We start from the raw sequence: 25,012 nt of genomic DNA on the forward strand, positions 1-25,012 counted from the left end.
CATAAAATCCTTTATTTTGGCAGTCGAATCTGGTCTTGGGCTGCACTGTGATTTGTTCTGGGAGTGGTCTTTTGCTCATGTTATCCTGAGTCCTTTGAAACACTTTATGAAAATGCATTAAATACATAACTAGGACTTGTTATTTGCTTAAGACTTAGCTTATTTGTTTGGTTGAGCATGGAGAGCAGATCTACATTTTCTATAACATAATGTGACCATAGATTTTGTGTTGAGAGATGTAAATGCTTGCGTAATATAGAGGACACAAATAACTATATATCTGAAGATGGCAATGGTTTCTTATGAGAATTTGGCTTTTAATTTTTTGATCTAAATTTTTTTTTTATATATTTTTGTCATAACTGACTATTCCTCATTAAATATAACAGTAAAAAAACCTTCCTTCCTGTTTGGTCTTTTTCATTCAAAAATATGCAGTAATACCAAGATGGTTATTGGTTGCATGACCTTTCTGCTTTTTGCAACATAGTACATTTTGAAAAATATCTTTATCTAAATAATTTTTAAAACAGAAATAATAACAGTCTATTTTTTTTCTTCTAGGATTCCCCAGAATTCGATTTACTGTTTGAAAATGCATTTGACCAATGGGTAGCAAACACAGCTTCAGAAAAATGCACATTCTTTCAGGTTTTACATCACACTTGTCAGCGATACCTTACAGACAAGAAGCCAGAATTTATCAACTGCCAATCTAAAATTATGGGAGGTAAGTGAATCAAAGCTTAATGCTTTGGAGCTGGACATGAAATTGTTTGCATGTGATTTATTCTGTGTTCAGATAAGCTTGCAGCCTAATGACATCTTGAAATCGTGGGTCTGAACATGCTAACTTAGCAGTAAACTTCTAGGCTTCAGCATTTCTCCACCAAGCACCACTTCACACTCTTCTGTTACCTTTTCATTCCTTTTGTTTTAGCTACTGAAACTGATAACAGATACAGATAACTTTGTCAATCAATAGTTTTCTTTTACTGTCTTCTCAAACTAAGAAAAAAATGTGCAAAATTTCTTTTGTATTCTCTTATTCTTCCCTTTTCCATGTGAATAGAATTTCTTTGTGTTCTTCTTGGTATGGTGGTGAGGCAGGAGCTGCATTAGTGGGTGAAGATACACTGTAAAACTTTTCTATTTCATATGTAAAGTCTCATGTTGGTTATCTGTTTGCTAATTTTTCTCCCTTCCTTCCTTCCTGCCAATATGTTGTTATTAATAAAGCACAACACATTTTGCCTTTTTCTTCTAATCTTGACCTGTCCAAAATCGAGTTCCTGATTTAACTGACCCAGTATTAACTTTATCCTGAACAAGTGCCATCAATGTGGAAAAAAATTGCCACTGAGGTTCATAAATATATGCTTAACTTTTACTTTTTCAACGCACACTAGACCCTACCATGTCCCATGAAGCACACCCACATTCTCCCTTTCATAACTTCCTATATAAAGTGGGAGTATTCAGTAATCCTCTGGTGGCAGATGGTGACCATTCCCATATTCCTTGCACGTCATTCTGACTGGGCACAAGTCTGGTCTGTGTATGTACACACACAGTGCTGCATATAGACATTGTATGGGAACTAATAAATCTGCTCATGGATGCAGTGCTTCTGCTGTTCTTCACACTATCAGCTTTTCCTTACACTGGGTGATGCACTCCCTCTGGGTAGGTTTAAACTTGACAGAACCTGTACAAACTGAAAACCAAGTCATAGTTGACCCTAAATTTCAGTGACTTGCTGTGTGTCAGCTTCACTGAGCCAGCTGTTTGTATCAAAACCCATGTAGTCCAATACCTGAAATACCAAGAGGTATTTTCTGGAATGTATGTTGAAATGTGTTGTCAAGCTCAAATTCATCCTGACTACAGAAAGTAAGGTCCAAATGTAGCTGAACAAATCAAAGAACATAGACTTGAGAAAGTAGTTTGAACTATATTATATCCAGTTAGGAATTTACAACTTGGGTTTTTTGTTGTTGCTATTATGTTGGTGTTCTTTGCTAACTAATCAAAGCAGTATGTTCAAATCATACTTAGTGCAGTCAGATTTCAAGATGAGGCTTGTCACTTCATCCCCTCAGCCAAGGCAGCATAAGTGATATTCTTGTGAACTTTCTGGGCATGTGAAATTAATACCTTTTCTTTTTGATGGTTTGACAGTTTAACTTCTAATACTCTACAATTTTTTTTAAAAACAAATTATTACAATATATATGCATGCACCCACATGGTTTTTAAGTCATTACACATATATATATATGCCTATCATATGTGTAATGTGTATCTTATAGCTAATGCATATTTTCAAAAATAAAAAAAAATTGCCACCAAAGGACAGTTTTTCCTCAGTGGAACTGAGGATGAAAGAACTTGAAGGGCTTGTTTACAAACCCACTTATCTTATTGAGCCTTATTCCTTCCTAAACAATAAGAGTGGAGAAAGTGAAACTTATGCTGCTCTTGTTTCTGCAGGAAGTGCTTAGGAGCCTAGCTTTAAGTAAATAAAGGTGTTCCTGTGGAACTCCAGACCCTCTTCATGGCCTTCCTCCTTTAACCTCCTTTCTCTCTCACACACAGACACCCACACACACACCTCCCTATAGACCAGAGCCCTGTCACTGACTCTCCTTCTGCAGAATCATTTTTTGCCTTATTTTCATTTGTGTGTCATGTAATTATAGTTTGCAGAGTTAAATAAGCTAGACTATTTTCTGTAACTTGATTAATGACATCAGTACTTACAGCAATAATGAGAACTGACTGAAGGTGTGGATGCTAATTCTGAGAACGAAGAAAAAATTCAAGTTAAGGCAGACGGTAACTAGATTCCTCCTACTAGTGTCTTAAACTAAATATTTCAGGTTTGTCTTCTGTTTGGAATTGAGGTGAGCCCTCTCCATAGCTTACATGTTTTCTGTATGTTATGGTGGAGAAGAAAGGCAGGCTTTGGGGCTAGAGGCCTTTTTTTGACTGATTTTTCCCCTTGTGTAAATTTATAACGTATGGGTTCTGATACTGGAATGTGTGTAATTTGGAGTATCTTTGTGTTATGTTGTTATTTGGTGGCCATGTTAGTTAGGTTGTGTTGCTTTTGCAAAGCAAAGTTGAGATGGCTGGTGTGCAGAAATTTCATCCCTTAGAGGTTGTGTTCATTGGAACAGCTTGATTCCTGACATAGCATTAAACTGACATTGAGGATGCATTTGACTTTCCTTTCTGGATAGAACCTTGAGATACAGTGACTGAAGCTCTTTAGAGATTAACTCTGGCCCTAGAATAAAGAACAAACATTTGCTGCCACCTTTAGATGCATATTAGAAATGCATTTGGTTTTAAGCTTTGTCCTACCTCTACACATTGATATTTAACAATTGTTCTGCTGAATTAATCAAAATATTCTTGGAAACCCAAAATGATGGCATCTTTACCTTTGTGACCTTTTCTGTAGGACACCCTGCAGGAGTTATTAATGAATCACTATTTTTCCTCCAAGAATAAAATGCCAGTGTGAGAATGGTAGTGAGTACTTTTCCCATACAGTATTACTCATCTTGGCTTACCACATTTGACACCTGCTAAGCATATAGTGGTGTTTACCATACACAGCAAGATTAAAGACTGACCAAAGGAGCCCAATGAAAACTTGTGTTGGAATTTGCCCCGAGCATCCTGATCTAGTGGGTGGCATCCCTGTCCATGGTGGGGGTCTGGAAATAGATCATCTTTAAGGTCCCTTCCAACCCAGGCCATTATATGATTCTGTGATTTAGAATGGGAAAAAAGACAGTTGTTGCCCTCCCTCCTGTCAGATACCTGGTAGTTGGTTGTTCATTTCAGTTCTCACCTGATAGGCATTGAAAAAGTGTGTATTTAAACATACTACTCTTGCAGTCATTGACATGTAAATTAATTCTGATAGAAATAAGTTTGTCCCCCAGAAAATTATAAAACAAACAAAACAATAACAACAAAAGTGAGTTGTCTGCAATATCTGTTATTTTGGTGTTTTGCTGGTTTGAAATGACCAATCAAATGTTCCCATACAGAAACAATTTTTTTCCCAGTTTATTTAGGAATTTCTTGCCAATGTATATCAAATACTCAGTTATTGTCATTCTAGAGATTAAAATATTAGTAGTGTTTTCTGCTGCCTAAGACCATTTCAGATACTTGATTATATGCCCGGCATATTCATGTCAAGATTAATTCTGCTTTGCAGTTTTACTTAACTATATGTATTTTAGTGATCTTAAACACATAAGCCATGTATTGAGATTCAAATTAATAAGAATAGTTAAAATCTTTTTTGAGATAGAAATTTGGCATATAATCTGAGCTCTAAATTAACTTCTAAAAGGGGAAACTTGTAAGAAAAAAAAAAGGTACATTATGTTCTTGCAAAATCTGTAGGGATACATAAATTGAGAAGGGACATTTATCATTATAAAGATTGGTTCCTTTTTGTGATCCGTATGACTCTGAGACAAGGTAATGTAGAAAGCATTAAGCAACATATTTGCTTGACCTTCTGAAGATTGAAGGTTTAAGTAAGGTGTTATCTTCAAGATGCAGAATATTGCTGTTTGCCATAGAATTGAGATTTTTTTTTTCTTTTTTTTTTTTTTGTATCTAGTTGTTAGATTTTAATGTTTACAGAGCCAGACTGGGGTTCTGTGCAAATATTAATTATTATTGAAAATATTGCTTACTTAAGTTAGAATTAATTTTATAAATGTATTAGATTATTAGATTAGAATTAAAAGTTTTACAAGTTTAAATACGTTTTTCCATTTGGAAAGCAGGTAAAGTTTCTGTTAATATGAAATTGATCCACGTTAGGCATTTCCTTAATATATAACTAATACACATTATACAGTAACAACCTGTCCTGGCATCAAAGCTAGTCATTAAGAACATTAATGGGAGAAGATAAGATTTTCTCTAAGGAATTTTTGATCTGTCCATTCAGTTCTTAATCCTTGTTCTGTATATTCTCCAGAACTGCTAGAAATGTAAAATATAACTGCTTTTCTGGTTTTTTTAAGGAAGGAAAAAAGCAGTCCTGGGTGACAGACAAATGAAATCTGCAAAAGCGAAAATTAATTCCTAATTTCAGTAATTTGATTAAACTTTAATACTGTATTGATCTAGAAAGGCAGAGACATCAAATACTGTGATGGTGTTGAACCCTAGAAAAATCCCAAAACGTGTGAATGTAGTTGGCTTGGAAAAATATAAATAACAGCCCTTTTTTTTTTTTTAATTTGAACATTTATTAGTGCTAAGACCAGATGATGACCAAAAAAAAAAACCCAAACTAAAGTATAAAGAAAATAAGAAAACCCTTACCTATAAAAATCCTACCTATGACAAGGAAAACTGTTGTCACCATACTGCAAAGCTCTCATACCTTCTCAGTGATTTCTCAGGGGCAGCAGCCTATTAAGGGCAGGCCTGTTCCTACTCTTTGGTGGTTAGTACATCTGCAACTCCTCAGGTGTGAGACTACCTTCTGCACTTTGTTTTCTTACATTCTATCCATCCACAGAAAACTAGCCTGGCTCCTATGTTGCATTACAGGCCACCACCTATGCGGTTAAGATGAAATTTAGCTGCCTGAACTCATAAACCAATGATGATGTTGATAAAAAGGCTGCAACATGTTCCAAATGCTCTTTGCAGGTAGCTAGTATTTTTTCTTCTTTACTCATGGATTGGTCTTAGCACAGCTGAGTTATGACACACTCAGTTTGTCAGTCCTGTCAGCCCACCTCAAGGACTTCTTGAGGCACTTCTTACCCAGAGGTGGAATTTATCTTCAATGTAATTTATGATCATAGTGGCAGAGCTGTTCACTGCCAGTTTTACCCTGATTTCTTTTATTAAGATATCTTTCACTGTTTCACCTCACCTAGCATCATTAGTTTAGTGGTTTTGATAGATTTTGAAGGTACAAGTCTGATTTACACATACTCAGTACATTTATACTTATATTGATACATTTTAGTATGGATAAAACATAGGCTTTGGTTTGAATATATATTTTACAGCATTTTGGAATTCATCAGTTTTTGCCTAAAATGAGATGGATGCCAGTTCTGTTTTGTGCTGCTGAGCATTACTTGATTGGTGAAGATATTTTCTGGTCACCTTTGTGAATAACCAAGCAAGACCAGATTTTTTTCATCCTATATAAAACTTCCTTTAATCTAGCTGACCTCTGATGTTGAAAGGTGATTATCCACGTTCATAATGAGTTCAGAACTATTAGAAATGTAAAATAGAATTGCTTTTCTATTTCTTATAAGGAAGGGAAAAAACCAGCCTTGGTTGACAGACACATTGGTAAAAGGGAAAAATCCACCACCTGAATGCTCTGCTGTTTCAAAACATAAAATCTTCCTTTTCTGTTCCTGCAACCCAGTATTTCTTATGTTTCCACATCAGTTCACTGTTATGTCATTTAATGCAGCATTTTTCTCAGTCTGGAAAGTGAATACAGTGGTACATTAACAGTATTAACTATTTAAAATACCTCTATAGAACATACTTTGTTGAACGAACCCAGATCCATTTCTCAGTACTTCTGAGCTTCTTAGACCCTTGAGAATAAATTTTGCATAAATTCTCGGGTTATTTAAGTCCAGAAAAATCAAATGAAGCATTAAGTAAGTTTTTTAATAAGTTAAATAAATTTTAAATAAGTTTTTTTTTAATGACATTTCTTTGAATATTTGACCTTGTCTTGTTTGTAAATCACACAGCCACTACCTCATTTGAAATAATCAGACATGTATTGTGCTTAATGAATTGCTACAGTTATCCTTTTCTTACCTTTTTGACTTTTAACTCTTTCCAGTCTGTCAGAAAGGATCTGCCTAATGAATCACTTCTTGATCTCCTGTATGGAAATCCTTTATACCATGTTTTTCATTATCAGTCCCTAGAAAGTCATAAGGCAATGGCATTACTATACATTGGAACAAAGTCAGTAGGAAGTGTGAATTATCCTGTACTTGTGGTCCAGCATTGTCTCCATTCCAAAAATCATTCTAAACTTAGTACACTGTAGTTCCTCATGACTAGCAGGAATTCATTAGTGTGGCCATTTTCAGTCTTCTCAACTTCTTCTGTTGACACAGATAGGATCAATTCAGTATGTACAGTGGCTCTCTTTCTACTTTGATAGCGTAGGTCATTTCTCTTCTGAAGCATTTTAGAATTTGCTTTATCTTTCACAGTACCCATATTGACGTAAGAGAGTGGAAGACCTTGTTTGGATAGTCTTATTTACTAACATAAGAAACACTATTAAGATTTTTACTGCTGAAAAATAAAATACTCTGTATTTTTATCTCTTTCCTCCATTTCAATTCTGTGTACATAATTTTTTTTTAAGTCTGTTGGCAATACTGATGCTTAAAAGAGCCCACTTTTAATTCTAATTCCGTTTTCAGTCCTTCCATATAAAGTGTCATTCTGTCCTAGCTTATTTATATATATTCAACATGCACATTGGAATAGAGTTGTAGTCTCTACTCTTCTTAGACTTGAAACAAAAAGCTAGTTTTTAGGTGTCTAGGTTGATTCATTTGGTCTCCAAATGAACATGTATATGAAAGCTTGTTCCTAACCCAGCTTTCTAAGCTCTTTAGATTTCTGACATTTAAGAGGTAAATATAAAATATAGAACTGTAGACCATCTGTCTAGGTAGCAGGGAAAAATGTCTTCCAGGCTACTTAAGCCATTTGAAAAATAACTCTCAGAATTTAATTGCAATGACTTGATATTTTGATATTCATGGATTAGCATTATCATTTAATATAAAATATTAAGAAATTGAACACAGTGTGTTGTCTTGGTGATGTCTTAGGTCAAAGTGTTGGATTTTTCAGAATTACTTACAAAAGGATTGTTTCAGAAGGCCCACTGTGGCATGATAGTAATTTTCTAAGTAGGTAATTTATTGATTTTTCTGTCTCTCTCTTCACAGTATTTAAACTCACTCATAAAATGCAAAATAGATTGGATGTACATCACCTTCACTCAATGGGGACTTTATTGCATTAAATATTTTTCTTCATTAAAATAATATATAGTTGATGGATCCATATAACATCTTCTGTTCCTTCTCCACTTCCAGGCCACTAACATCAAATGGGTTTTTCCATGTTTGCTTTTATTTAGCTTTGGCAAAGATACAAAATTACTACCTTGGCCTGGTGCTGTTTCTGCTAATCAGAACATACCCTCAGTTTGCACACCTATATAAGCACTGTTCTTTCTGCTTCCTTCTCCCCTCCTTCCTTCTCCTTTAAGACTGGTGCTAATGTGATGCTTTAAAGCTGCTTGTTGATTTGGTCAGGAAGGTACAGAGTGTGAAGTTCTCTACAGTGTTGACTTAAGGCAGTGTTGACTTAAGGTTGACTTAAGGCTGCCAGTTTGGAGAATCACTGCCGGCCTGGACAGGTTTTTAGTAGCATATGCTTTCACTTTAGACAAATTAAGGTCTTTCAGACTCCCTTATCCCCCTTCTGGGACCATAGCAGACTTCTCTTCATTCACTGTGAACTTCAGCTCACGGTTAGTTGGCTGTTGAGTACCTAGATACTGTGATCGCTCTGCAATTTTTTTTTCCTCATCTTAAAATGTACCTTGCAAATCTAAGGAGCTGACATGGCTAATGAGAGGAGAGGAAGAAATTTATCTCTGTTGTCAGTAAGGCTTATCTTGTTTTGTTGCTTGCTAATGAAGATGCTGAACAGTCAGGATGATCATTTTGCCTCGTACATCCTCTGTAATTGGTAGGACCTTTTTAAAAGTATAATGTTGTGAAGCATAAGGTGTTGTTATTGTTAGAAATAATTTGCAAGCCTCTGTTTAACTCCCAGCATTATAGGTATTATTTAAGTACTAGCAGGAATAAAATATGCTTTTTCTTCATATAAGAGTTGAGATAAATTTGCCCTCTTTTGGAGCCAGAAGTACAAGACTTCAGATACACAAAAATAAATCGTTTGCAGATGTAAAGAATGTTCAGAAGCAATGAAGTGACAGACCAGGGTTATATTACAACATGCTACAATATAAAATATTCTATATTACTATTTTGCAAATCAGGAAGACTGAAAAGTATGAGGTCAAATCTGAATAGTTTTATAGTTTTACTGAGTTTTAAAAAGAGATTATGATATACTGGGTTGTTTTTTTTTTTTCTTTTTCTGTCTTACATGCTTTGGACAAAATACTGGATTAGATGAATTTTCAAGTCTTTTTGCATCAACATAATAATATGCAATATTTGCCCACCTTCATATTTACCTCTGTTTCTGGCCACTTTTGGTATTGATGGATATTAAAAGATCCAAGTGTGTCAGAAGAAATTGCCTAGCTCACATGGGAACAGGGGAGAGTACCATAACCATTTGAAATTTGAGATCACTTCATACTCTGAAACTTGTATTACTTTTTAGGGTAGAATAAGATTTTTACCAAGGTGGAGCCATTGATTGTGCCCCTTGGGAGTACAATGACTTAATGTTACATGATTAGTAAAGGCTAAATTAAGTACAGAATATGAACCACTTACATCAAAATAGTTCCCAACTTCATAACTAATGCTTTTTGAAGGCCATAAACTTTCCAGATTCAGGTGCAAAGACTTACAGAAGTGTTTTGTTTACTTTCAAAGAAAGTGAAAGTCTATGTCACACCTGCTGTCCAGGCTGTGAGACTTCTAGGTTTTATGGATCAAATATAAGTTGGGAAGTAAGTTATCTTTGAAAGATTAATTGAAAAGTTGATGTTTAGATTTAAGTTCAGATTCAAGTTTTTACAGCTGGAAATCCAGTGAAGATTGTACTTTTTATAAATGTTCTGTCTTTCAAATCACTTAGGTGACCTTTCTGGATGATCATTTAAATATTGAAATTATCTAGAGATTTGTGTGGAATTCCTTAAGTTGTAAAAGTGTATTATCTTACCGGATTTCAATCACAGAAGTATTATTTCTATAAGCTTCTACATATTATTATCACAAGCTGTTTAACAAGGCTTTCACATGGCTGTTTAAGAGAGGTCAGAGAGAGATGTTTTTTTCTCTTTGAGTCTTTTTAGTAGCTCTTCCCTGTTTTATTCAAGAGAAGGCTGTCAGCACAGCACTAATATGCATGAAAGGATGTGTAACAGTTGGCAGGGAGGTGACTGGGATGAAGGAGAGGAAGAACATGTTTGTCCTGTGGACCTTTATAATCAGCTGTTGTGTTACAGATGTGATGGAAAGCCTTGGCTTAATGTTTGTGTAGGAAATTTAATGCTCTTGTAATGATGATTTCAACAAAACAAATGTGCTCAGCAAGGAGAGGAAGCTAATGGATGTGTCAAATGCCACCATCAGTTGAAACTTCATTCATCTAAATATGTTGCTGTAGAAATACTGTAGCATCCTGAGTTAGATGCTTAGTATTACACTTAATCACTTGTAATTACTGTGGTGCTTCTTGGGTATCATTCCAAACTAAGTTGTTCCTTATTGTGAGCAGTTTCCTGACAGTCTTAGTAGTAGAAGAGGTTTGCCTTCATGTCTTCAGTGCTGTGTTGCAGTAATCAGCAGCTCTTCACTTATTTTTTTACGGCATAATTCATTCTTCCAACAAAATGTATGGTTTTGATTGGTGAATATAGCTAATACATGGGAGTCACCTGAACCTTGACAGACCAGGAGAAACTTTCAGATCAGCAAAACCTGTAATTGCCTCTTGAGCTTTCTGTGGTTGTCTGCTTCATTCTAAAGTGTTGTTTTCAGTGATTCAGTACAGTTTGGAGATGGAAGAAGAGATTGGGTTTTTGTAAAATGCTGTCTATAAGAGCAATGTTCAAGCTGGTTTTTATTGACAGTGGTTGATTGAAACAGATGAGAGTAATGTGCATAATTAGCAGAGAAGCTATTCAGGCATAAACATATGTCAGTCATACCAGTCTTAGGTGATTGGGGTGCTAAAATATTGCCTGTAAACGTATAGCTCCTGGATTACCCTGAGGAAGGGCTGGCACAGATAGTCGCTCTCAGGTCAGATGCTGCATTTTTCATTTGATGCTTTGCCGCCATTGCTCTTGACTGATTTCACCCTGACCTTGACCAGTTCTTACTCAGTCTTCATTCTTACTCATGAACCATAACTTTATTTTCAGTTTATGTGGTAATAGAAGTTGGTGATTTTGAATAGACTGCTTAAGTAGCAAACACAGAATTTTCAAAGTCACTTAGCTGATGAAGGAATCGGAATCTGTTGACTCTGTTCCATGCCTCCATTGTAGCAGCATTATGTTTCTCAATAATAATTAACACTACTTAAGCAGAAGCTCAATCAATAGTATTGACACAATGTCTGCAAGAACTACCTTTGTTTAGAAGAATCCTGTGGTTCATTTTCAAGGCGTGTTGCTGTCTAAATCTCCTACCCACCAAAAAAGAAATGTCAGTACTTTGGTGAATTCAATTTGAAACAAAACAACAAAATTGCATCAGGAGATTCGTTAACACTTTGGACTGCCTTGATAGGGAAAAGTGTGTTAGGCTTTCTTTTGGTTTTGGCTGGGATGCAGCTCATTTTTCTGCATTCTGACCAAAGCTGTGTTGGTAGCACACCATTGTTTTAGGTGAGGTGTGCTTACGTAGTGTCGAGACCTTCATGGTCTCTTCCTTCTGCCTTGTCCCCCAGCAAATGGCCTGGGAGGGGACACAAAAGAAGCTTACCACAACTGACCAAGGAGATGCTCCATGCCATGTAACAGCACACTCAGCAATAAAACTGGAGGGGAAGCTGCCTTTTCCCAAAGTAGATATTGCTCAGGGACTAGCTGAGCATTATGCCAGTGGTGAGTGTTGGGTGGTGACTGATTCTTTTTCCATCATTTGTACCATAAGCTTTCTTTAAAAATAGATTTTTTTTTTCTTTTAAATATTAAATATAACTCTTCATAGTAGTCACTGGTTGGGGGATTTTCTTGTTCTATATGAAATCTGTTTCATCATTCTGAATATTCCCTATGGAAAATATTCTGATTTTGAATCAAACTTGTTTGAATATTTCAGCTTGTGGTCATGAAGAAATGTAGTAAGTACAGCATTTTGCTTGTGGCAGAAATGGCTGGAAGAATTTAACCAAAAAAACCCTCACTTTTTTTGTTTATAGAATGACGTCAATGTCAGTAAAAATTGACATGGGAGTTATCCCATTTCCCATTATTTTACCTGTCAGCTGATCAAAATCAGCAAAGTGTGCAAATTTTTTCAGTTTTCACAACTCTCACAGCTCTCACTTGTGACCCCAGGGGAGCAGCATTTAAGATGAATATTTAAATTTGTCAGCTCATTCGCAAACAGAAGCTTGCCGTGGTGCATAGTTGGTCTTTGTTTTAATTACACGTTCTGCTTCTTGTCAGGTTGGCTGTAATATGAGATCCTGCTGAATTCCAGAACTTTTCCAGAGTAAGCCTCTTTAACACAGAACTGTCATAATGGGTAAATGTCACTGCACAGTAAGATTTTTGGACATTATTGATTTTATACTCCCCAAGAAAATTACCCTTTCTAGAGAACAAATCAGACTTTCTTGCAACAGGGTATTCAAAGTTATTATGTACAAAGTTTTTTCACATTTGGATCTTCAGAGATGGAGTTTTTCCCATTTTCTTCCCTCTGGAGATCAGAGGTCCCTTATTGGGCTACAAGCCCAATCCCCTCATTTAATATTAATCATCATGATGGAATGTAATTTAATACTGATTTTAATTTGTTGGGATATATCTATAAGAAGATTTTTGCTTAAAAATAGTAAATTTGCTGAAAATGCAGTAAAAGTAACAGCATAACCCACATACCTTGCCCCCACTCCATGATTAACAACATTTCAACCAGAGTAATGATCAGAGACAAATTCCTATAATAGAATGATGCAAAGATAATGTTAAAGTAATTTTTCTGATTCTACTGCTTGAAATTTGACTCTGTAATTAGTTAAGCTGTTCAAAAGTATGAATAATTTACATTATATCGTTGCTGTGGAGTACTGACTAAAAGAAAATCTCAAGAGAGCAGGAGGTATTTTAGTTATCAAGACACCTCATCAATGAAAAAAAATCTTTTTTGTTTTACTCTAATGGCCCCTCTATCACTACTTAACATAAAAAGGCACTAGCATCACAAATAAAACTTCCTTTTTCTTATGACTGTAGCAGGAAAGCTTGTCCTACTTAACTGCCCACAGAAGAAATTTTTCTAGTGCCTTGCGGAACCATAACAAGGGTTGGTTTTTTTGTAATACAGCTGTTTCTAGATCTAAGATTTTGCAAGCCACACTGAGAAATGAGAATACACTGTGTTTGCTAAGCAATAAAAATACTGAACTGTTGAACCCTTAAGGTTATTCAGGTAATTTATTTTGTCATATTTTTGGAGGGTTTTTTGTTTGTTTTTTTTTAAGACCCCATCTTCATGATTTAATTAAGTTTTATTTCCTATGGTCTGCAGAAGTCATTCTGTTCTTGTGCTGCTTTCAGCTTTTTGTCAGCTAATTGTCTGCTGTGTTTCAGGCTGTGTTGATTTTTCTTTCATTTCTGTGTTTCTGGTTTGCATATATTTAAGTATGGGAGTTGAAACAGCAGAAATTATCCAGATGTATTTGATAAGTTGGAGATGATACTGTTTGAGCTAAAAGTAGAGGTGGTTCTTTTTTAGAGGAGTTTATGGAAATAATTTAGTCAAGATACGTGCAAAGATACTCTTTGACTCAAGAAAACCCCAAAGCCACAAATGATATGGTAGACTTGGAAAATAAACTGGCTAAGTATCACTGTATGTTTACGTTGCTCCAAAAATTTTTTTAGAAACTTCTGCTGATTCTTATATTTTTGTAATTTTCATAATTGTCCATTGATTTTTGTTAACATCTTCAGAAGTTTTCTTGAAACATAAAGAGCATTCAAATCAGATCAGTGCAAAATGTAATTAGTCTTGTATTTTGTCTGTTATAGCAACATTGTGGTTTAGGAATGGTATTCCTCTCTCTAGTGCTCCGACCAAAACTGACAGCATTCACTTCCCCTCCCCCTCCAGCAGAAAGCACAAAAGGCAAAGATTAGGTGTTGAGATAAGAAAAATTTACTGAAAACAACAATAAAAAAATGAACAGTAACAGCAAGAATACTAATTACAAATAATCAAAACTAACTGCGTTTATTTCCTTCTCAGAAGTAGGTAGTTGCTAAATGTTTTATTAATGCATGTACAATTAAAATTGAATACTGGTGTTTGCAAATCAGTCACTGTAGAGTCTGATCCCTAATCTAAAGATAAATCTCTGCATTGAGCTGAAATATATTTGATATGGCTAATAGAGAAAGTGATGAACCTTTTATGAATGTGTGATAAAACAAATGATGCAATCTAAATAATGGTATCTCTAGAGACCAATTAGTTTCTTTGCATACTTGATTATGACAGTGTTCCTGTATATTTCAGGTATTGGTTATGGTGGCTAAAAGATGTATTTTTCATTGTGCATGATAAAAGTGCTAAAGCTGACTTCTTGGGGTGTAAGAGCCTCTTGATACAGCTTGAATTGTAGAATATGCTGAGTTGGAAGGCGCCTACAAGGGTCATCAAAGTTCAGCTCCTAGCTCTGCACAGGACACTGCAGGAGTCACAGCATGTGCCTGAGAGCATTGTCCAAATGCTGCTTGAGCTCTGTCAGGCTGGTGCTGTGACCACTGCCCAGGGGAGCCTGTCCAGTGCCCAAACACCCTCTGGGTAAAAAAACCTTTCTCTAATATCCAAAATAAACTGAAGAGGTCAGTGCCTGCCCCTCTTCCTCCCCTCAGGAGAAGTTGTAGACTGCTGTGAGTTCTGCCCTCAGTCTCCTTCAGGCTGAGCAAGCCAGGTGACCACAAGCACTCCTCGTATGGCTTCTCCTCTAGATCCTTCACCACCTTTGTAGTCCTTCTTTGGACACTCTCCAATAGCTTTACATCCTTTGAGTGTTGTGGTGCTGAAAACTGCACACAGGACTCGAGGTAAGCAGAGTGGGGCAATCCCCTCCCTTGCCTGGCTGTGATGCTGTGCCTGATGCCCACCAGGACAGGGTTGGCCCTCCTGGCTGCCAGGGCACTGCTGACTCAAATACAACTTGATATTGACCATGGCACTGCTCTCCAGCATCTTGTTCCTCAGTCTATACATAAATCAGGGGTTGTTTCATCCCAGGTGCAGAATCCAGCACTTTCCTGTGTTGAATTTCATGGCTGATGATTACATGTCCCCCTAATTTGTCAAGGTCTTCCTGCAGGGCCTCTCTGCTGAGATGGGAGTCAACAACTCCTCCCAATTTAGTATTGTCTGAAAGCTTAGTATAGATGTGATTCTGCATCCAAGTCCTATTTGAAGATGTTGCAAATTGGGCCCTGCAGAACCCCACTAGTGATAAGTCACCAGCCTGATGTCACCCCATTCACTGTAACCCTTTGCACCTGAGCCATGAGCCAGTTGCTCACCCATCATTTGATGTGTTTATCCAGCTGTGTGCTGGACATTTTTCTAGAAGGATACTGTGAAAGACAGTATGAGAAGCTTTACTGAAATCCTAAAGGAATCCATCAACATGGAAAACATCCCTCAGGATATTTTGAATCAGAGTAGTTACCTCCTGAAGAACAGCTTAAAAGTTTTGCAGGTTGTAGATTATTTATTCATATGAATGATTTTCCAACATGTCCTATGCAAGTGTTGCTATTCCTGCAGTGATACTAATAGAGGGATGAGGCATAGTCAGTCATACCAGCAACCACCTACACATGTTCTAGAAATACACTGATGAAATTCCATAGACTCCTGACATGTGGGTTTCTGAATTGCTCATAGATGAGAGCAGATTTTTTTTTTTATTGTTTTACTGACATTCCATTGGTAAGGATACTCCAGAAGTAGTTCTTAGGAACAGTCTCAGAATAGCAGCTTCTCTGCAAGTCACTGCCCATGAGAAAATACAGCAGATCTTACCTGGAGAGAACACAATATTGTGTTAGCTAGAGGGAAAAACAGTTACTGTCACTGTGCCAAACTTTCAAGTCCATTCTTCTTTGCTGAAAATAATGTGGAGTAATAGATACCGATCTTTGGCCACAAATCTACAAATAGTTTTAGGAGTATAGAAAATAAGGAATAGTTTTAGGAGTATAGAAAATGAAAAATATTTTTGTTCTGTAGTTTCTTATTGACATGACAAAAGGTCAGCAATATGTTAAAGTCTGCTCCCCAGCACATTTTAAGACTTCAGAAGATGCTTAGTATTTTAAGTTTATCCATGTAACCTGCTTTCCTTGAACTCAGCAGAGGCTTTGTGATCTTGTAAAAAACAGATTTAATTCAGTGTTGGGAGCTTTTAAAACTTGTCCTAGAGAACTAACACTATACAAGAGGCCAAAGCCATTAGATCACACCACCAAAAAAGGAAAACTATTTCCAGTGCAGTGTTGCTCAATACATGTGTTTATTTGAAAAGCTGCCTGAACAGAAGCCAAAATAATAATCTCCTTAAAAAAATTATGAACAAAATAGCAATTGACTGAAAAGTTTTAAAGTAAGAAAGTGCAGGATGTGAAGTTGTTTGGTTTTACAATCAAACTCCTCAGTTTCTGAAAGGAGATCACTTGCAAAGATTAATTTCTGTCTCTGCAAAGTTCCAGCTCACAGTATTGTTAGATATTAATCTCTTTAATAAGAATGCCAGCTATTATATTCCTTTTCTAAATGCAACAATAGGAAAAAACCCCAAACCTGTAGCAGTTTCACATCTACTTTTTTTTTTTAACTCCTGATGTGCAAATAGTAACAATATTGATATTTAGGACCCCAGGATATTCTTTTATGGCTATTTCTCATATTGACTCATCAGCTGTGAGTCACTTTGTGTAGGTTCTTAAGTCTCTCCCTCACCTCCATAGTTTATTACTCGCTGAGTTTTAGCCTAAAATTGTAAGGCAGTTTTCTTTATCTCAGGAATTCCTGCGTGTGCAGCTTGTACTGTGCTTCACAGGCTACTCAGGGCAGCCTTTAGCTACACTATTCATTGTTTGTTTGGCCTTTCTAAGGAAAGGATTATTATTGAAAACTGAGTCTGAAAGGATTGTTTGTTCTTTTTTTTCTAATGAAACTGTGTACTAGTTTCAGCTGTGTTAATTTTTTTCGCAGTGGCTGGTACGGGGCAATGTGATAGATTTGTGCTGAGCATGGGGTTGATGATATGGAGATGTTTTTGTTGTTGCTGAGCATGGGGTTGATGATATGGAGATGTTTTTGTTGTTGCTGGGCTGGGCTTGCACAGAACCAAGGCCTTTTCTGGTTTTTGTCCTGGCCATGCTGGCATGGAGGTTGGGCCTGCATGGGAGGAGGTAGGAGGAGACCCCAGTTTGCACAACTGACCAAAGGGATATTCCAGATGATATGACATCACACTCATAAGAGGAAGAAGGATGAAGGGGAGGAAGTTTGGGGTAATCAGGTTTGTTTTCATGAGGAACTGTTACTGTGTGATGAGTGCCTGCTCTCCTGGAGATGGCTGAACCCCTGCCTGCCCATGGGAAGGAGTGAATCAATTCCTTGTTTTAGTTTACTTTAGTGCTTAGCTTTTGCTTTCTCTATTAAACTGTCTGTATCTCACCCCATCAATTTTCTAATTTTTACCTTTCTAGTTCTCTCCCTGGTCCTGCTGGTGGGAGAGTGAGCAAGGGGCTATATGGTGCTTGGTTGCTGGCTGGGGCTAAACTACAACAAACTAGTAGCAAAGTTGCCCTTTAAATTAATGTTTGGGTTTGATTTTTTAACCTGAGAATATTTTTGAAATAGGCACACTTCTTCGGATTAATGATAGAAGCAGTCTGTCTGTCTGTTTTCACTTGTCTTTGTATGCTAGTAAGAACAACAGAGTTTACCAGCAGATTTGCTGTAGTGCTCGCTTTGACTGTGTTGAATTTGTTTCATACCTTTACCAGAATAATTCATTTAAGAGCATTATATATTTGGTTTTAATGCTGTGGAAAAAATGAGGACAGCCAGGACAACCAAGGGATCAAGCCCAGCCAGCATGGATTTATGAGAGGAAGATGCTGCTTGACTCTGCTGATGTCCTTCTATGACCAAGTGACCTGTTCAGTAGATGAGGGGAAAGCTGTGGATGTTGTTTATCCGGACTCAGTAAAGTGCTTGACACCATCTGCCACAGCATTCTTCTAGATCAGCTGGCTGCTTGCAGCTCAGTGGATAAAAATGTGGGTGGATGTCCAGGCCCAGAGAGTTGTGGTGAATGGAACTAAACCCAGTTGATGACCCGTTGCTAGCAGTGTTCTCCAGGGCTCAGTTTTGGCGCCAGTCCTGTTCAGCCTCCTTATTGACGATCTGGACATGGGGATTGAGGGCACCCTCAGCAGATTTACAGGTGATCCTGAGGAGGGTGGGAGTGTTGATCTCTGGAGGGAAGGAGGCTCTGCAGAGGGAGCTGGACAGACTCACTCAGTGGGCCAAGGACAGCAGCACGAGGGTCACTGAGGCCAAGTGCCGGGTCCTGCACGGGCTCGCAGCAATCCCAGGCAGTGCCACAGGCTGGGCAGGAGTGGCTGTCCGGCAGAAAGGGGCCGGGGGTGCTGGGCAAGAGCGGCTCGGTGTGAGCCAGCGCTGGCCCGGGTGGCCGAGAAGGGCAGAGGCTCCTTGGCTGTGTCAGCAGTGGCGGGGCCTGCAGGAGCAGGGAGGTGACCACGGCCCTGCACTCGGCGCTGGTGAGGCCGCACCTCGGGAACCACGTTCGGTTTGGGGCCCTCGCTGTAAAAAGGGCATTCAAGTGGTGGAGTGTGCCCACTGAAGGGCAGCGAGGCTCTGAGAGGTCCAGGGAACTTGTCTTTTGAGCAACAGCTGAGGGAGCTGGGCTTGTTTGGTCTCAAGGAGGCTCAGGGGAGAGTTCATTGTTCTCCACAAACACCTCAAGAGAGATTGTAGTGAAGTGAGGCCAGTCCAGATGGCAAACCAGCTCTAGAACATGACAAATTAAATAATTGTATTTATTTCAAAGCATATATGTACTTGAGTTCCCTAATGTCTTCTTTTGGTGTTGCAGGAAACAGCATACTCCATTCAGCAGCAGACAGTGTGACAAGTGCGGTACAGAAGGCAAGCCAGGCCTTGAATGAGCGTGGTGAAAGGCTAGGTCGTGCGGAAGAAAAGACAGAGGAGCTGAAAAACAGTGCTCAGCAGTTTGCAGAAACTGCACATAAGGTAAGATTTCAGTAGGATAAAATCAGATGTTTGGCTGTCAGACTTTGTTGAATGAAAGCATGTATCTATACTTCATTGTATAAAGGCTTGAACTTGGCTAAGGGTATGTATCAAATCCTTTTTTGACACCTTCTTCACCTTCTTTGCCTCTAAAAAATCCCTTCCATTTGTTGGTGACTGCACAGGATCTCAAAGTTATAAATTCTGTAAAATAAAAACTTCTCAGAGGTGTCTGCCAAAGACACATTTTTAAAAAAATTCTGTTAGAGGAAAGAAAGAAGAGTGTTGGTTTGAGTTCTTTTGTGCTTAAATGCTTTTCTAGTATATCACTACAAATATTCATTTCTTTTAAAAGCATATTTGTAACTATATCCTTGAGTATCAAAGGTTTATGTCAGTTTAGTTTGAGTCATTTATTGGTCATCATTTCACCGTTAGCAAATGAGTGAATTTTTACTGCTGCTTTGAGTCCTGTTTTCTAGATGATTTCCCAGACAGTTCACTCATCTCAGCTTTGTTAGTGTGCTATTATCTACAGATAGCATTTTTTTATTATATGGAACCTAACCCTTAGCTCGCTGCTTTTTTTGCAAAGTCCATTTGTCTATGCATTTTATACAGGTTTTAACTCTCTTCATCTCTTTCTTTTCCCTCTCATTCCCAGTTAAGTGCATATTTGAATTATTTGAAATGGAAATAATTGGTAATCACAGAGGTGGAAAGGCAATCAGTCCTTTATTTTTCATCATTTTGTAGAGTTCCTGAATAGGTGTTTTAAATTACTTGTCTGGAATTTCTGATTGTAGTTAATAATCAAAATCATTGGGTCAAAATTACTATTCTTCTAAGCACATCTTTGTTTCTGATGTCTTGCTCTAGCCTTCCTCACAGATAGCAAAATAATGGAACATGGGGAGACAGAGCTGGGAAAGCAGATAAATCCTGCCTCCTCAGCATGGCAGAGAGAGGCTTTGCCTGAATGTCCCAGGAAGGGGAATGTCTATATATGTCTATGCAAAGAAGTTAATGGATTTCAGGCATCTTTTGAAGAATTTGTCTTACAAACTCTTCTTATCCAGACTAGCCACATTAGGTGGATACAGCTGTCGTTCTCGGCGATATCTCTTTAATTAATTTTTTTCTTTCTTTTTCAGCTTGCCATGAAGCACAAATGCTGAGATACTGCCCAAAGTTGAAATCTTCTCAAGAGAAGCTGAAAAGGCTACAATCAGCAACTTTTACAGGAGATTCAGTCTTCTGTGTGCTTTTTCCTTCCCGTTCAGTGGAGATGCATTCTTTCAGTTTCTGTGCAGGAAAAAGTGTTGCGTTTCTACTTTTCTGACTTCCTTCTGTTCCTCTTTTTTAATATTGCTACACAGTCCTGCGGTACTTTCTACCTGTATTTCAGTTGTTAACGGGAGTGAAAGCAGACATTGAAAAAGGACCAAATGATAAGCTGATCAGGATTAAAATAGTAATAATCTTGTCCAAAAAGAAAGATTGAACTGATTGTGGACATGTGTGTGGAAATAAAATCCAAAGAAGGGGTATCATTTTCTTTATTTAATGTAGCATCAGCAGAATGTGAATGAATGTTAGAATTAAACATCTGGGGTTGTAGCTGTAGTGGAGGACAAATTGCTTTGTCCTGGGAAACAGAAAAAAATTGTTTCTTCTAATGTAGGAAGCGTTGCATGTGCACCAGCATTCGGAAGTGCATATCTGAATTTCATTCATATCAGCATTTTACATGTTCCTATTTTCACTTTCAGACTGATTATTTGAATAGTATGCTGAAACCTAGAGAATGTATGCTTGAGGTTCCAAAATAGAGGAAAAAAGTAATTTTTACATCTATACGCACATAGCTGTGCCTCAAACACAATCTACAATTCAGCAATCTTGATATAAAAATAGCATTTCGTTTTACCTGTGATTGTGTGGCTAAAGGCCCATGAAAATGAGAATGCAAAGGCCTGGGAAGATGAGAGTGCACTATTTTCAAGACATCTGTTTTTCATAAATTCTACAGTTTTTGGAACACTTCAGAAATGTGTCTGATTTTAATGACTTCTCTGTTAGCAAGTTGTCTCATTTTTTAATATAGAGGCTTTTGAAAAAGCATGTCTTGGTACATTAGAATCAACTTCTGGTTTGAGTCTCAGCTTTCAATATGTTATCACTGGAAGGATGACTCTACTTCATCTGTATTCATTATATGGAAAATATGCACTGTATTTCTCTTAAAAAATAAGTAGGTTACCTTTTTCCTTCACAGCTGTTTCCTTAATATTTTTAAGATGGTCTAATCTCTTACAAGAATGAAAAGGAAAAAAAAATAAGCGAAAAAGATGTTGGTTTTTAATTTTATTAAACCAGTAAGCTAGAAAATAAATCCTTGCAGAAGGTACAACCTTCATCTTCTGAAAATGCCTGGTCTTCATTTTTGCCCTCATCTTACCAGAGAAAAGCTGGCATTATGTGAATGTACTGTATTCATTGTAGAATATGATTTTTGAATTATTAATGACCAACAGTCTAAAATACTCAGAGCAGTGCTTGTAAGAGAGCTAAAAGCTACTGTAGTAATTGAGAATATTTTACTTACTGCAAGCTAAAATAACTGAAAATTTCATGGAAATGCCCATTTCATAAAAAGACGCTTGCCTTTAAGAAAGTATTCTCATTTGAACTAAGGACACTTGTCTAGTTAGCTGATTGCATTCAAACTTAACATCTGTTTTGGTTTTGGCTTTTTTTTTTTCCCTGTAGTTTAAACAGTTTTGTATGAAGCTTTTTATTTAATTTCACACTGGGAATTGAGAGAATGGATCATTTATGTAGTACCATAGGATCATTTAGCTCTATTTAGCACCAGCTCCAACAGTTACCAAATCTAGCACCTACTTAAAGGGAATTTGGCCACTTCAGTTATAAACCAGAACAGGTTCATTAAAAACACAAGTTCTGAACACTCTGTTGATCTATGTGTAAGTAATGCTTGCCCTGGGAATGTCTGAATGCTATTGTAATGACTGGGCATTTCTGCAGTTAACCAGGGAAAAAGTCTGTTTTTTAAACCAAAATTAAACTTCTGCTAGATACAAAATGTTAGGCTATTTTTTTTTTTTAAGATGGATTATAGGTCAGTCAGGGAGAACATTTTTGACCACATAGCTATCTTCTTATCATATTTTCCATTCTTTTAAAACTATATTCTGCTAACCTCTCAAGTCTTTCTCTCGAAAGAAGGAAGTAGATTCTGAGCTGCTGTCATCAAGCCAGTCCTCTACACTTGCAAATAGTTAGAAAAAATGTCTAAAACCCAGGTCAGATAAACCTGAAAATAATTAGCTGTCTAAATTTAGGTTAAAAGGCATATATTTTCAAATGTTTACATCAATATCAGCTGGACAGGACAAGATCATAATTGCACTGCTAAGTTCCAGACCTCTTGTGAGCTGAACTGTACTAAAACATTGCTTTAGTCCCACCTGAGTTTTTCAGCATTTTGGGTTGTTTCGTATCTTCCAGTGAAGTGTATGGTTTTTATCATAACTCAGGACTTTAATCCAACCATCAAAAGCCATTTGCTATAGGAACTTTAGGTAACCTAAGTCTTCTGAATGAAGGAAAAGGGGTTTGTCTGTTTACTTTTTTTTCTTTCTGTTCATTAAACTACAAGGTTTGGTAGTTTTTAGGAAGAAAAATCAAGGTGTATAAATGTTTATCCAAAGGTAAATCTTAGAGCATTGCTTGTTTCCTTCTGGAACTTAGCTTGTAGTGTATAGAACCTAGTAGTAGATAGTCATGTACATAACATATACTATGATTCAGGTTAATGTTTCATATGAAAGAATGTATTTGTAAATTGTAACAATATTATTAGTTTCTTTATCTTTTTAAAGTTCTGAAAAGAATAAAAATAATGTATTGTTAGACTTGACTGCTGTACTGCAAACTCTGTCTTAAAAGGTTACTTTTGTGTCTAGCAAAAGTTGTGTATTATGTGAAATATTAACAAAAATGTGTGCTCTTAAAACTGATCTTAAAGGTAGGTAGGTTTTGCCATGATTTGCCAGAATTGTAATACTTGCTGATATCTATTGTAACCAATTCCTTGGAAGTTCTCAAAGATGTAGAAATTATTTTGTGCCATTTTGGGGAGAGAAAAAAAAAAGGGACCTCTCTTGACTCACTACTGGAAACCCTGATTTTTGTCATTAAATACTTTACTGTGATGAAAACTGTGTTTGGATTATTTGAATTCTTTATTCAAAATATGAATTTTTCTTGAGTTAGATTTTTATATTTCACTTTAGCAAAATTATATTGAATCTTAGCAAAACTGAATAAAAATTATTTTCTGCTATAGTGATAAAAATTTTCTCTAGAGTACTGTAATTAAAAGAGAAGTTTTGGAAACTAGGTTAAAGCATTTCCTGTCTAAGCAGATTCCAAAAAATAATTTCTATTGGTTGAAGATAGCACCCTACCTAAAGGCTTTCTAGGTTAAAAAGAATCCTGGTAATTTACTTTGCATTCCTATGAAATGCTTATTCTCAAGTTGTTAATATCTACTTTTGGCTATCTAATTTTATTGATAATTTTTTTATCAAAGCACAAGCAATTTCATTACCGTATAAGAATAAAACTATAAAAGTAGAATTCTACACACAGAGAAGCAATCCCTTGGATTCAAATGAGGTCTACTTGCAGAAGAACCTTATCCAATAAGAACTGCTTTTTCTTTTCAGGCTTAAGTGTGATCCCTGTGATCGTAATGTCAAAAATTTCTTGTTGGCAAGTACTGTCAACTGTTCAATTACTCTAGTTACTACGTAAGTTTTTCTTGATTTCATTTTATCCATAGATGTTGAATACCATACATCCCCAATGCCCAACCTGTGTGAACCTTCTAGTAAAAAAATAGATCTCTGGTGGTTCAGAAGCTAATTTGATCTGGACAGCATTTTGTTGTAGATTGCACATAACTATTTGTCAGTTCTTTTCTATTGTTATTGTATGTTTATCCTATAGGATAGAAAGACAAAATGTGCAGTTCATGTTTGAACATTCTTTTAGATCAATTTCACCATGTCATCTTTTAAATTGATGTTATGACCTTCATAACTCATCAGCCTTATTTATTGCTGTGTATAAATTAAGGAAAAGATGATAGGGCTTGCTTTGTCATCTTTGATTCATGAAAGCTCAAGCATGGATGTTTGCTGATTCAGTATGTTAGGTGTCCTAAGTAAAATATATGTTAGTATGTTGCTGAAGGGATAATATTTGACTGAGAAAATTGTCCTTCAGCTACAGGTCGTGGCATCTATGAAGATTCAGATCCACACTACTTCAGGTTGTGAGCAGGAGTGCTGTCCACTACTTACAAAGGATTGCAATGTCTCAGATTAAAAATGGCTTTCTCTTGTTTCGAAGTTAGTCCCCCATGGAAGTGGTTAACTATCACTGGGGTAATAACATGAATTTATATAAACAGTAACTTTCCTAATAATTTCAAAGCATCAACTTCTACTTCCTAGCAGATCATTACAGCCTGTTTTTTGCATCATCTGGAAGCGCTGAATGGTATTTAATGGTCTCTTTCATTTATACTTTTTCTATTTGAGCTGTTGCTGTCTTTTTGTCTGCTGTCACCTCACACA

The 25,012-nt window shown here is 36.7% G+C and overlaps 1 protein-coding gene across 4 annotated transcripts in view; it reads left to right on the forward strand.

Annotated features, from left to right (window-relative positions):
- Window positions 1–23,527, forward strand: part of STXBP6 (syntaxin binding protein 6) — a 97,058-nt gene extending 73,531 nt beyond the window's left edge. For all 4 annotated transcript variants that reach the window (XM_084207072.1, XM_084207073.1, XM_084207071.1 and 1 more), the window contains 3 exons: window positions 565–730; window positions 19,183–19,340; window positions 20,495–23,527. In XM_084207072.1, the coding sequence (XP_084063198.1) occupies window positions 565–730; window positions 19,183–19,340; window positions 20,495–20,518 (348 nt within the window). In that variant the 3' untranslated portion in view covers window positions 20,519–23,527. The remainder of the gene's footprint in view (window positions 1–564; window positions 731–19,182; window positions 19,341–20,494) is intronic.
- The last annotated feature ends 1,485 nt before the right edge of the window (window positions 23,528–25,012 follow it).

This window comes from Fringilla coelebs (assembly GCF_963513975.1).
Source record: "Fringilla coelebs genome assembly, chromosome: 6".
Taxonomy (NCBI): Eukaryota; Metazoa; Chordata; class Aves; order Passeriformes; family Fringillidae; genus Fringilla; species Fringilla coelebs.